At 35.0% G+C, this 13,836-nt stretch overlaps 2 protein-coding genes across 2 annotated transcripts in view; one reads left to right on the top strand and one right to left on the bottom strand.

The window, feature by feature from the left end:
- Positions 1–160: 160 nt before the first annotated feature.
- wrm2 (wurmchen 2 transmembrane micropeptide) lies at positions 161–919 on the top strand. Its single transcript, XM_012292955.2, has one exon. The coding sequence runs from the start codon at positions 161–163 to the stop codon at positions 338–340; it is 180 nt and encodes a 59-aa protein (XP_012148345.1). The 3' UTR covers positions 341–919.
- A 2,083-nt stretch (positions 920–3,002) lies between these two features.
- LOC100877636 (uncharacterized) overlaps positions 3,003–13,836 on the bottom strand; it is a 44,999-nt gene continuing 34,165 nt past the window's right edge. The window contains exons 2-5 of the mRNA XM_003707619.3: positions 12,073–12,212; positions 8,848–9,000; positions 8,315–8,470; positions 3,003–6,520 (exon numbers count right to left, since the gene is read on the bottom strand). Of these exons, the coding sequence (XP_003707667.1) occupies positions 6,486–6,520; positions 8,315–8,470; positions 8,848–9,000; positions 12,073–12,211 (483 nt within the window). The 5' untranslated portion in view covers position 12,212 and the 3' untranslated portion in view covers positions 3,003–6,485. The remainder of the gene's footprint in view (positions 6,521–8,314; positions 8,471–8,847; positions 9,001–12,072; positions 12,213–13,836) is intronic.

The raw sequence follows: 13,836 nt of genomic DNA, 5'->3' as shown, positions 1-13,836 counted from the left end.
TAAAAAGTATTAGTGTTAAATTAAGAACATCACTTTTATTTCATTGTAATACAAACTGGTACATTATATAGCCAAAGTTGAAAAGTAGCAAGTATAGAAGAAGTACACAGGATAGAAGTATAAAGTTTGAAAAGTAGTTTAAGTAGAAAATTACGCCAAGATGGGACTACATATATTTTGGCCAGCAACAACATGTTTAACGCTTTTCGTTGTTTGCGTTATAATGATTCTACTAAAATACGGATCTCGTATTTGTAAATTACGGCATTCGCCGTTACCTTCCGATCAAGAATGGGAAGAGAAGGCATATTCTCGAAAACTTTCTGTCTCTATGGCGTAAAAAGAAGTAGATATCACCACTTGTTTTCATATCATATTACAGATCTGTTTGCATTATAAAAAATTGAAACTAAATCAAAACTTTAACACGTAGGAACATGCTTATTTTATATCTAAGCATCAGAATCTCATAGATAATCGCTTAAATGAATATCTACAAAGTAACATCTTTCTTCGATTTTAAAGTAGCATAGTTGTGTGTCTTAAAAGTTAATGCTACATATCTTTTATATGTTACCTTTTTATATATAGTATAAGTATCTCTAACAATTCCGTCCATTTGTACGTGCAATCGTATCCGGTCAAATTTTAAAACATCGTGTCACGAAAATTGGCAAAGTAATTCTATTCTTCTTTAATATACAATGCGTAAATTGTGACAATAAAATTTGGATTAAAATACGTTTCGTAACACATGCAGATCGAAGATTGAATTATTTTTAATGTAAAAAAAGACAAACGTCCGTCCAATGTTTTAGTATTTAACATTAATCATGTAATGACAATTTTATCTACGAACTTTTACACTTTTTATATGGGTTTTCTTTACGAATAAAAAAGCTTGTCTTTATATAAATTATACGTGTGTATTTTATATGAAATGTACCCAGTTACAATTTTACTTTATTTCAATACTAGTGCAACGCCCCGTGCTATGCACGACAACTTTAAATATTAATCATGTATTCACAAGTACATATAGAATTCTTCTTGATCGATGATTTTGACAAGAGAACTCATCTTGACTGATGACTCTGATGATCACCATAGAGTATAGAGTATAGGAATTATTGAAAATTATACGCATACGAATACATCAAGAAAAAAGGAAACAATCTTTTAAAAAACCCGCCACAAATTCTGTTGACAGCGCCATCTAACAACAAACTGTTGAACTACGAGGAACACGTGTAAAGTACCGACCGGATTCTGTCGGTAATTAGTTGATTACACTTCAACGGTAATGTACCTTCAGCAAAGTTTCTATTTAGTTCCAGACTTCACTAGTAGATGGCGCTGCGGCGGCCCTGCATAAGAGGTCGTTCAGATTAGGCAAGTACATGTCAAAACAGCCTAATGTGAACGACATTTAATGCAGCGCAAGCAGCAATCCTGAGATTTATGTATTCATCACATTTTCTTCTATAACATAATATATACATATTATTATGATAATCCTATTATGATAATAATTCCGTCCTAGAATTAAGTGTTAATAATGTATCTATATATTAATAAAATGTATTAAGTCATTTGATGTACAAAAGTGTTTGAAAATAAATATGAATAAAAACCATGTATTCGCATATTTATTTATTTATAAATCCCGTCATTCCCATCCCCAGAAATTGCCCCAAATTTTCAAAAATAAAAAATAAAAAACAAAATATTTCAAATTTGTACCAGGAGAACATAAGTTATGAGGAGGTATTTTTCGTGCCACTTCTTGGAATTTTCATGACGTCATTTCCAAGAATTTCCGAGACGGGATTTTTAAAATTTTACCGACCAATTTTGGAAATTTGTATCAGGAGAACATAAGATATGAGGAGGTATTTTTCGTGCCACTTCTTGGAATTTTGATGACGTCATTTCCAAGAATTTCCGAGACGGGATTTTTAAAATTTTACCGACCAATTTTGGAAATTTGTATCAGGAGAACATAAGATATGAGGAGGTATTTTTCGTGCCACTTCTTGGAATTTTCATGACGTCATTTCCAAGAATTTCCGAGACGGGATTTTTGAAATTCTACCGACCAATTTTGAAAATCTGTATCAGGAGAACATAAGTTGTGAGGAGGTATTTTTCGTGCCACTTCTTGGAATTTTAATGACGTCATTTCCAAGAAATCCCGAGGCGCGATTTTTGAAATTTCAGGACCCAATTTTGAAAATTTGTATCAGGAGAACATAAGTTGTGAGGAGGTATCCGTGCCACTTCTTGGAATTTTGATGACGTCAAATTCCAAGAATTCCCGAAGCTCGATTTTTGAAATTTCAGTGACCGATTTTGAAAATTTGTATCAGGAGAACATAAGTTGGGAGGAGGTATCCGTGCCACTTCTTGGAATTTTAATGACGTCATTTCCAAGAAATTCCGAGGCGCGATTTTTGAAATTTCAGGACCCAATTTTGAAAATTTGTATCAGGAGAACATAAGTTGTGAGGAGGTATCCGTGCCACTTCTTGGAATTTTGATGACGTCAAATTCCAAGAATTCCCGAAGCTCGATTTTTGAAATTCCAGTGACCGATTTTGAAATTTTGTATCAGGAGAACATAAGTTGTGAGGAGGTATCCGTGCCACTTCTTGGAATTTTGATGACGTCATTTCCAAGAATTCCCGAAGCTCGATTTTTGAAATTCCAGTGACCGATTTTGAAAATTTGTATCAGGGGAACATAAGTTATGAAGAGGTATCTGTCATGCTGCTTCTGGTAATTTTTGTGACGTCAAATTCTAAGAATTCCCGAGGCGCGATTTTTGAAAATTTGTATCAGGAGAACATAAGTTATGAAGAGGTATCTGTCATGCTACTTCTTAGAATTTTGGTGACGTCAAATTCCAGGAATTCTCATGTTCTCGTGATACAAATTCTCTCTTCCAAATATGTTAATTTTTATTCTATTGGGTTTGTGAGGTAACAATAAATACACAATGATTGTTGATAAATTTTTCTTTATTTTCACCACTTTTCATACAGTGCATACCTTAATTATAACTTAACTAATAGGGAGTAATGGTGGTTTTAACAATTACTGATCCACCTTGTATATAATATTTAGTCTTTATTGACAACATTGGATTTTTATTACATGTGTAACGGTTACACAATGATTTAATAAGTAAGTAGATACATTATACAATTTTTGTTGCATTCAGTTATAACGTCAGTTTGTAAATAAATCACTGACAGTTTCTCACGAGCTACGAAGATATTTGATTTTAGGAAATATAAATTTGATTCGATTGCCTAGGCAACTAAAAAACTTTCTCTTTTTTCAAAAACATCTTTTCGTAAACATTTTAACTAATACACGTGGGCTTTTTGATCTGACGCAAAATTTGATTCGCTATTTAATATCGGAAAGACGCTGAACAAAATATCATTGTCCGCTATTGATTCGATTCCAACGAGGTAAACTATCAACACGAATATAATGATCGAAAAACTTGAACATCGTAATCGAACGATCGATACACCCTTGGAAAGACTTTTGATTATGTTGCAAGTACAGCGATGAGTCAAATTTGAAAAAAAAGAAGCAACATTTTCCTCCGTCATGATACTTTACTCGCATCGAAGGGCGGTGGTAATTATCTTCTATCAGCGTATCTTCTATTGTTATTATGCTATGTTTAGAGCTGTGCGGGCTCCCGAATTGTCGAGATCGCAACGCGACAGAAAACTTCGGGCGTGATCAGCTGAGATCTAGATGCTCTGACACGAAGCAACATCTAAAAAATTTATCTTCAATTAGATTCTCATATTTTTTCAGAAACTCAAAAACTGTGAAATTTAGAATTCGTAGGACTTCGATAAACTGATGCGGCCATATAGCGAGACTGCTTCGTACGCTGACTCAGAGCACCACGATCTCGCTCAAAGTTTTGTATCTCGTCTGGAAATGAGACTCGAGACGATTCGCACATCCCTAGCTATGTTACAATGCGTTTAACGCGTTCGCTGCGAATCGAGGGGCACTCAACGGGCGAATGAAAATAAACAAGAATAATATTAATATTAATAACAACATTGGTATTAATATTAATAATATTAATATCACAGCCGACGCTGGCGCGCGATTCCTCAGCGGACGCGTTAAAGAACGAACTTCCATCAAGTTCCACACACAAAGAAAGAGAGGGAAAGAGAGAGAGGGAGAATTCAAGCATGTTATATTTAATTACGCTTTAGTAAACGTTTAATGATAGCTAATTAGAAGAAATAATAAAACGTAGATAAATGCTATCTTACTCTATCGGTAGATTCGTTTCCTTCTTTCCTTTTTCCCTTCATTAACCCATTAAATGGTGATATGATGTACATACGTAATCTAAGTCTATGATCATCGATACCGATCAATTACTGTTTGATCGGATTCAATGTTTCACCGAACGCTTTTATACAGATACACCGTGTTATATATACCTGGAATTAGCTTTCGTTTGCTTACCGAGCTTCATTCTTTTTTTTGATTATACATCTAGACTTAAAAACAAATACAATCTTGTATTCGAGGGAAGGAGGGGAGGGTTTGATTTCTATAGTTTCACCGTCACGTCTCGTAGAGACGAATTCTAATTAACCTAATTAGCCGGCCGGACCTACGAGACGCCTGATACTTTGCGTTATGTTAATTTGATTTTTATGCTCATTTGGCTTTCGTTAGTATTATTATTAGTAAAGTTTTCCATTCAGAGATAATTACGAGACACATATAATGATTGTATATACCGACATTTCGATTTTTATGCGAGGGAATATGTCTTTTCGAAAATAGGACCGTACTGGGGCGAGAGCGAAACTGTTACCTATAACATTCTTTTTATCCAGAAAATTATTGCTTAAATATATAAAGTTATGGCATGAAATATTAATTATACTTAACAATATTCTTATAGATACATTGAAAATTAATTCTGCAGTAAAATATAAATATAACCGAAGTTAAAGTTAAAAGTTAAATTACATTTGTTAAAAATGAAAAATATCAATGTACGATAATTTTCTGGGAAAGCAATGTTATTCGTCCAGTTTCGTTCTTTCCTACATACGTTGGAGAAGTGGTAATAATTATAAAATTGCGGTTATTACTTGAAACAGTGATTCCCAAACTTAAGGACGCAGTAACTCTAATCGTTTATCTCCTCGTATCCCATAAGGTGTATCACAAATATTTTCCAATTATTTGTTTACAAAATGTTTACATTTACGTATTACAAAAAGGAATGTTATCATTCTTTATCGGCGTACAGTTTGATTAAAGAATATTTTTAGACACCGTCGAAACGCAAAGTCGCCCAAGAAGTTTGGAAATCATTAGCATAAGACATAGTTAACATCGAACACTTTTATATTATCTATGCGACAATCGAGAAGATATATTTTTATCCACAAATATTGTACCTGGTTTTAAGTGTAAACACTGTCGATTAGAAACCGAAGAGGGATCAAAATGCGCACGAAACTCTTGATAGAAATTTAAACAATGCTCAACACCATTTCTATATTTTCCTTTAATCAGAGGAAGACGAGGAAGTTAACGGGTGTACCTTAAAAACATAGAGATCGCACGATCATCTGTCTTTCTTTCGATTCCCCTACTGTCTCGAAAGAATAACTACTTCTAACCGGGACTTCTATGCACGCTATGATCCATACAATTATACGTAACGTTGGAAAACTCGAATGGGATTTTCTTTTAACTCTAGCAAGAATATATTTCGTAAAGAATCTCAACGGCAGTCGTTTCGTATTGATTCTCGAAACTACACGTTTACCATAGCGTATTGCTATATAATTATTACAGCTTGTGATCATCGAGACAGTAGCACAGCTAATTTTTCAAAAATAACATCGTCCTAAGAAATTATTATAATAAATGCAATGAACGGTTGGAACACAGTTAAAAATCGAATTGTTCCCGTGCTACTGCGTCGATAACGTAGTTCATATAATATTCACACGCAATAAATTGGTACATGGTCATTTCAGCGTCGGCAAAATCGCTAAGGAGATTCTATGCGCTCATTAAATCGGCATATCACGATTAATTAACGTTTGGCCACGTACAACGGAGGTAATTCTGAATACAACAAAATTACCGACGATCGATCATGTACCGACAGTCGACTGTTCGAAAGCAATGAAAAATTCGGATTGAAGATCGTTGCGCCGAGTACACACACGTTTCTATAATTGTTACTTCCTAGACAAAGTACTTAAAAATGCTTTTCCTTTTTTAATTATGATCACTGCCAGTACTTCGAATCGTGGAACGTTCCATCCCCGTTCATGCTATAAACAGTATTCGCTCGAAGAAATTATAGTTTCGTGGAAAAAGACAAGATTGCGTTTTTCGTTGCCTGTTGCCGAAACAGATCATACCACTTGGAGCGATCGATCGACGATTTTCCTCGCTTACTGCTTACCCGATTTCTTGTTCGACCGTTCACCTGAAACCAGATTAACATAAATTAGCATACGCGTTCTTTATCTTCTTAGACAAACATTTCTACTCCTTTGATAGTGAATCAACATCCAACGATAGTTAAAGATGTCACGATTCAGACATGTTAATTTGCGTCGAGCAAACGCAGTTACCCTCTTAATTGCTGACCGTCGATGATAATTTACAAATTACGAGAGAGGTTATTCAAAAGCGTAAATTAAAGGGAAAAGGCCTCGTTTCAATTACTTTATACGGTCCGTAAGGCTGTTTTACAATCTAGAACAAAAGGGTTCATTCAGAAAAGAAAATCCATTCAACGAGAAAAAAGGTCATTACGAGGAACAGAGCGCGTCCATTTCTAAACGCGTGTGCTCTCGTCTCTATTCAAACATTTGTACGGAACATTTATTGCCGCCATTGTCCGTGACCGCAACGAGAACTTTCAATAAGCTATCTTTAACTCTGTCAATGCCATCGTCAAGTGTGTGCTCGACGGAGCGAGGAGGTGCTGTGACACCGGCGTGAATCTCGAGTGTAACCACCACACGGTGCTTCACACAAAAGGGTTGTTGCGTCTTTCAATGAAATATCTCAAGGAACTTCTGAGTTTTTACGTTGCATCGGTAACTGCCGTTTTCCTACAGATACATTTACTAACAACAAAGGAGGAGGTCATCAACTTCATTCAACTTTTGTGTACTCTTGGTTCTTCTGTTTATGCTGATTACAAATTTTTTAATTTTTATACTTTTCAAGTTCCTAAATTCTTAGTACATGTATCTGTAGATCTTCAAGTACCAGTTCTCAAATTTTTGTTCTTCTGTTTACAGATTATGGAGACTGATTACACATCTACAATTTTTTTAATTGTTAAATTTTTCAAGTTCCTAAATTCTTAGTTCATGTATCTGTAGATCTTCAAGTACCAGTTCTCACATTTTTGTTCTTCTGTTTACAAATTATGGACACTGATTACACATTTATATATTTTTTAATTTCTTACATTTTTCAAATTCCTAAATTCTTAGTCCAAGTATTTGTAGATCTTGAAGTACCAAAGTTCTCAAATTTTAGTTCTTCTGTTTACAGATTATGGAGACTGATTACATATCTGCAAATTTTTTAATTCTTAAATTTTTCAAGTTCCTACAGATATATGTTTACTAACAGCAAAGGAGGAGGTCATCAACTGCATTGAACTTTTCTATACTTATGCAGTTTGTTCTCCTGTTTACAGATTATGGATACAAATCTTTTTAATAGCAAAGGAGGAGGTCATCAACTTCATTGAACTTTTGTATACTTATACATTTTGTTCTTCTGTTTACAAATTATGGATACACATCTTTTTTAATAGCAAAGGAGGAGGTCATCAACTTCATTGAACTTTTGTATACTTATACATTTTGTTCTTCTGTTTACACATTATGGATACACATCTTTTTTAATAGCAAAGGAGGAGGTCATCAACTGCATTGAACTTTTGTATACTTCTGCAGTTTGTTCTTCTATTTACAGATTATGGATACACATCTTCTTTTATTTCTTAAATTTCTGAAATTCCTAAATTCTTAATTCAAGTCTCTAGATTTATACATACATTAAGAAGTACCAAAGTTCTCAAATTCAAGAGTTTAACCTCCTATTGTCTGGAAATTTATAGACCCTGAATCCTCAGTTCTACACATTCCTGACCAAATTACCAGACATTCAATTACCAAACAATTTCCCAGATATCTGAACTTTTACTCCAAAATTCCTGAAGCAAACTCCTATAATTTTTGTAAGAAGATACTACCTTTGGTGGATTTCTTGGTATTGGTCTCTGGTTTACACCTTTTGGTGAGTCGACGCGTCTTCTCGCAGGAAGCATCGCTATTCGCCTTCAAATGGTCCTCTCTCGTCATCTGCTGATTCACGCATCCGCTCCACGTGCCCTTCTCGTATCGGCAAGCTGTAGAAAATGATAAAAGAACAAATTTTTAATTTCCTGAATGTCAAGCACAGGAGGATTTATAGGGCACATGACGCACGAGGTGTGTCGTCACACCAAGAGGTATTAATAGCACTCTCTCTCCGGAGATAACTTGATTGGAACGTAATAAACTGCACTAATTAACGAGAATCTCAGAATGTCGTAATTAACGAAGACGGAAACTGATTTATTGATCGTCCAGAACGTATCAAACGTTTTGATAAACGATCACATTGCTAATAGAATATGTCTAAAGGACTTTCTTGAAAGTATTAATTATTAAAGTCTGAGACAAGCGTATCTAATGACCCGAACAATTAAATTCGAAAGATAATCGGGGAAACGAATGAAAGTACCTTTTTTGCATTTCTTCTGTATAGTCTTGGTTTGCTCGCAGGATCTGCTGTCTCCCTTTTTAAGATTCAGCGTACGGGACCGTGTGTTGGTTTTCGAGTCGCATTCCGACCATTGACCCTTCACGTATCTGCACGACGAAGTGCTGCCGGATGCTGCGTCAACAGATGCAAAACGTCAATGAAGATAATTGGAGGCACGACCGATCAAGTAGACAGAGAAATTTCCGAACGAGGAGGAAGACCTCTTAATTAGAAGACCAGCTTCTTTTCATTTTGCCTTCTAATGCTTTTCAAATTTTTATCTCATTTTTTTCTTATCTTATTGTATTGGAATTATTTTAAATTTTTAGTTACCCGTTATTCAGGTATTTTGAGTTCTTATTTTTATACTTAAGTTCATAGTTACAAACTCATTGAGTTTACACTTTATACATCTACTGATGTATGTACAATTTGTACGCATCCAAACTTTACGAATTAGAATCTTACATATGCAAATTTAGTAAATGAAACTCAAATTGAAATAATTTACATCCACATACGTACGCAGTCAGATTCAACCCATCGACCTTTCTATGCATTCGAATTCAACGCATCCAAATTTCTACACAGCCAAATTCGTCACACCCATATTCCTACTCAACCAAGTTTAATGCATTCATATTCCGTCTGTTAACTTGTGTTTGGTGCTGTGTGAACATTTTTATCCTAGTCTACTTTACAGAAAATATTTTCAAACTTGTCCTAAAAGACAACATTAAAGTGAACAAAATTCAAGTTGTATAACACATGAATTTGTAATATACATAGTAACTTGTAATACATATTTCAAACCTATAATATTTAACAGCGATTATAAACCAAAATCTTATATTTTACTCCAGTTGCACTTATCTAAACACTGAAACAATCCACTTCATCCCCTAATTTACAGTTGTGAATTGAAAGACCAACATCATCATATTACGCAAAGATCCCAGGTAAAAGAGCGGCAAGAAGGTTCGATCACATAAAAGAAGATTCGAAGGTATCGCGATTCCAGGGAGAAGGTATGGATGAAAAGCGTCCTTTTGTCTCTGTTGGCCAGCTCTTTTCTCATCTTTCGAGCTTCCTCTGCCTACGGCCGAGAATACAATTGAAATATCATCCGACGTCGCGCACCGTTTCATTGTCGACTAAGATTATTTGGCCTTAGAAATTTATTCGGGCCAGGATCGAGCTTCCGGGCCACGGACGACGAGAGAGAACTCTTTCTTCCAGCTCCTTTCACGCTGGAACAAGTCGCCGAAAGAACGCGGCTGCCGTTGAAATTCCAACTTCGGGGATCACGTTGAATTACACGGGCGAATCTGCGATGGCTTACAACTTTCCACTCTGCTGCCTGCGTGTTTCCTTCTTCTTCTTCTCTTTCGTGCCTTGTATCTTTTGCTCGGTGTTTTGGAACTAGGGTTACTTTGCTACGGATGCGTGGATCTGCAGTGGAGGACCCGTACAAGTTTGCATAGAACTTTGTACGGGTTGAATGAGGAAGATTTGGAGGAGTAACATGTGGATGTATGGGATTTGGGATATGTACAATTTAGATGCGTATGTGTTTGGTTGTCTAGGAATGTGAATGTGTATATGTATTCAAAAATGCATTCAGGGCGTTGAGTTTAGTTGTGAAGAATTTGGGTACGTTGAATTAAATCATCTCTATATAATAATAAAGGCAAGAAGCTGGCTGTTAGCTGTGTCTTCTTGACTTTTATCTACCTTTCGTTTTAGTAGATTCTTCTGTTTCACCACAACAACAATAACAATATTAACAAACAACTACATAATAATACTTACACCATCACACACATTTTTATAATATTCCTCCAAATCCAATATTATTATTTAATAATTAAAAACAGAGTCTTTTTAAACTTAACTTCAGTCAACGACTAACTTGCCTACTAGTTTGATATAATGTATCTGTGTATCTGTTCAATGCGTTGATTTCAGTTGTGAAGAATTTAGGTACTTTAAATTAGATCATTTGACCTAATGTATCTGTGTATCTATTTAATGCATTGATTTTATTTGTGAAGAATTTGGGTGCGTTCAATTAGGTCATTGGACCTAATGTAAGACCTATAAGAGCTATAAGACCTGCTGTAGGAATTTGGTTATGTGGAAATATGGATGGAGTTGAATTTCACTGCGTATGAATGTGGATGTATCAAACTTGAATGCATAGGAATATGAATGTATTGAACTTAGTTGAGTAGGAATATGGATGTGACGAATTTGGCTGTGTAGAAATTTGGATGCGTTGAATTCGAATGCATAGAAAGGTGGATGGAGTTGAATTTGACTGCGTAGGATTGTGGATGTATCAAAGTTGAATGCATAGGAATATGAATGCATTGAATCTGGTTGAGTAGGAATATGGATGTGACGAATTTGGTTGTGCATAAATTTGGATGCGTTGAATTCGAATGCATAGAAAGGTGGATGGAGTTGAATTTGACTGCGTAGGATTGTGGATGTATCAAACTTGAATGCATAGGAATATGAATGCATTGAATCTGGTTGGGTAGGAATATGGATGTGACAAATTTGGTTGTGTAGAAATTTGGATGCGTTGAATTCGAATGCATAGAAAGGTGGATGGAGTTGAATTTGACTGCGTAGGATTGTGGATGTATCAAACTTAAATGCATAGGAATATGAATGCATTGAATCTGGTTGGGTAGGAATATGGATGTGACGAATTTGGCTATGTAGAAATTTGGATGTGACAAATTTGGCTATGTAGAAATTTGGATGCGTTGAATTCGAATGCATAGAAATGTGGATGGAGTTGAATTTGACTGCGTAGGATTGTGGATGTATCAAACTTGAATGCATAGGAATATGAATGCATTGAATCTGGTTGGGTAGGAATATGGATGTGACGAATTTGACTGTGTAGAAATTTGGATGCGTTGAATTCGAATGCGTAGGAAGATGAAGGGATTGAATCTTATAAGAACACATATGTATTGAGTTCGATTGTATAGAAACTTAGATGCCTTGAATTTGATAGCAAAGTATTTAAATGCGTTGCACTTAATTCTGCAGAAACTTGAATATGACTGCATACTACTTAAACACGCAGAATTTGGATGCATACAATTTGAACGCGTACGACTTTGATCCTCGAAATTACTTAAAAGTGTACCCACGTAATAATTAATGTAATTTAAGTCTTGATACCTCGTTCTTTGGTGCCGCGAACAGTTCGCACAAGAACTTCCGTGTCATCCTCCTCCCAGAGATCAGATTCCGCCCTGGCTGTGACGACGATGGTCAACAGAGCGATACCCACTAACGCTAAACTCCACCACAGCTTCATTCTGCAAACAAAAATTACATCTCCATTAAAAACCTTGCCTAATCATAAACATACTAAAACCTACAGAAATTTAATCTTCTTAAATCACAAAGTCTAGGCAAAAAGCTTTGAACAATCTCATCGAAAAAATGCCCTACTATAGGAAAATCAATTTCCATTGTACATTCCCGAATTCGACTGCAATATTTCCAGCAACGTTTTACCAATGCGTTTTTCCGAACGCGTATTTTTCTCGCTGGCCGGCGTGTTTGAAATTTACGGGTCAATTCATTCGCGCCAACATGGTGGTACACCGCGAGATTGCACCCTCGTACGCGAAAAACTAATGTTTTTACTGTTACAGATTTAAATGGGCCGCAGTATTTTTGCTCCTCTTTTTTACACGTTGCTCGAATCTATTACTCTTGCTTTTCAGTGTGCTTCGTAAATCCTTTACGATTAACTGAAATCGCATTTTATCGAACGCAAACGTATTGCAACACAACATTGATGAATTCTTTTGTTATTCTATTGGGGATGTAGCGATCTAGGGATGCGAAGTTCCAGGGAGTTAGGAACTTGGAAAATAAGGATTGACAGATTTGCAGATTTGGGGAATTGAAGATTTAGGGATTTGGGGATTTAGCGTAGAGAAGATGTGATTTGGGGATTTAGAAATTTTTGCAAGATTGGACTTAGAGATTTTTGGATGTGGAGATTGGAATCATACAGGGATTTGGGCACTTAGGGATTTAGCAATGCAAGGTTTTGGAATTCCAGAGTTTTGGACTTATAGAGATCTAGAATGCTACAGGATTTTGGGAAGCCAATAATTTTTGGATCTATGGATTCCAGAAGTTTTGAAAGTACAGAGAGTAGTCTAATAATTTTGTTAAACCAGAGAGTTTGAGAATATAATCTTTAGATATTTTACATTATTAATTATACAATAAATTTTTCTTTTTTATAATAGTTTTAAACATAATAATTTTTATAATAATTTTAAACATAGTACTCTTTAGATATTTTACATTATTAATTACATAATAATTTTTATAATAATTGTTTCTTTTCTATAACAGTTTTAAACGTAATAATTTTTATAATAATTTTAAACATAATACTCTTTAGATATTTTACATTATTAATTACATAATAATTGTTTCTTTTTTATAATAGTTCTAAACGTAATAATTTTTATAATAATTTCAAACATAATACTCTTCAGATATTTTACATATGAATATACAAGACTTGAAGGATCCATGAAACAAGTATTTAGTGATTTATAACACAAATGATTTCCAGAGCACGAATCACAATAAACAGATAATTGATGAATTATCTCCATGTAATAAAAGCCAGCGCGACAACAAACGGATCGATTAAACAAACGCCGAAACATTCCATTTAACCCTTTAATATTTGAGTAAACATTCGCAGCAAGGTTCGGCGAAAACAAATGAAAATTGATCGGGCGTGGGAATATTAAATATATCTGGTGTAAAGCGTACGTATGCACGAGTTAAATCATCATGTTAATTAATAGGGAAGTGCGGGGGCGAGAAAATTATACCTAAAGCAATTTCGTTGCCCTTCCACGGGAGGAAACGTTCGTTTGTCTCTTACATTTGCACCGCAATTAC

This window comes from Megachile rotundata, chromosome 3, assembly GCF_050947335.1.
Source record: "Megachile rotundata isolate GNS110a chromosome 3, iyMegRotu1, whole genome shotgun sequence".
Classification (NCBI taxonomy): Eukaryota; Metazoa; Arthropoda; class Insecta; order Hymenoptera; family Megachilidae; genus Megachile; species Megachile rotundata.
This window is presented reverse-complemented; position numbering and strand designations above follow the sequence as displayed.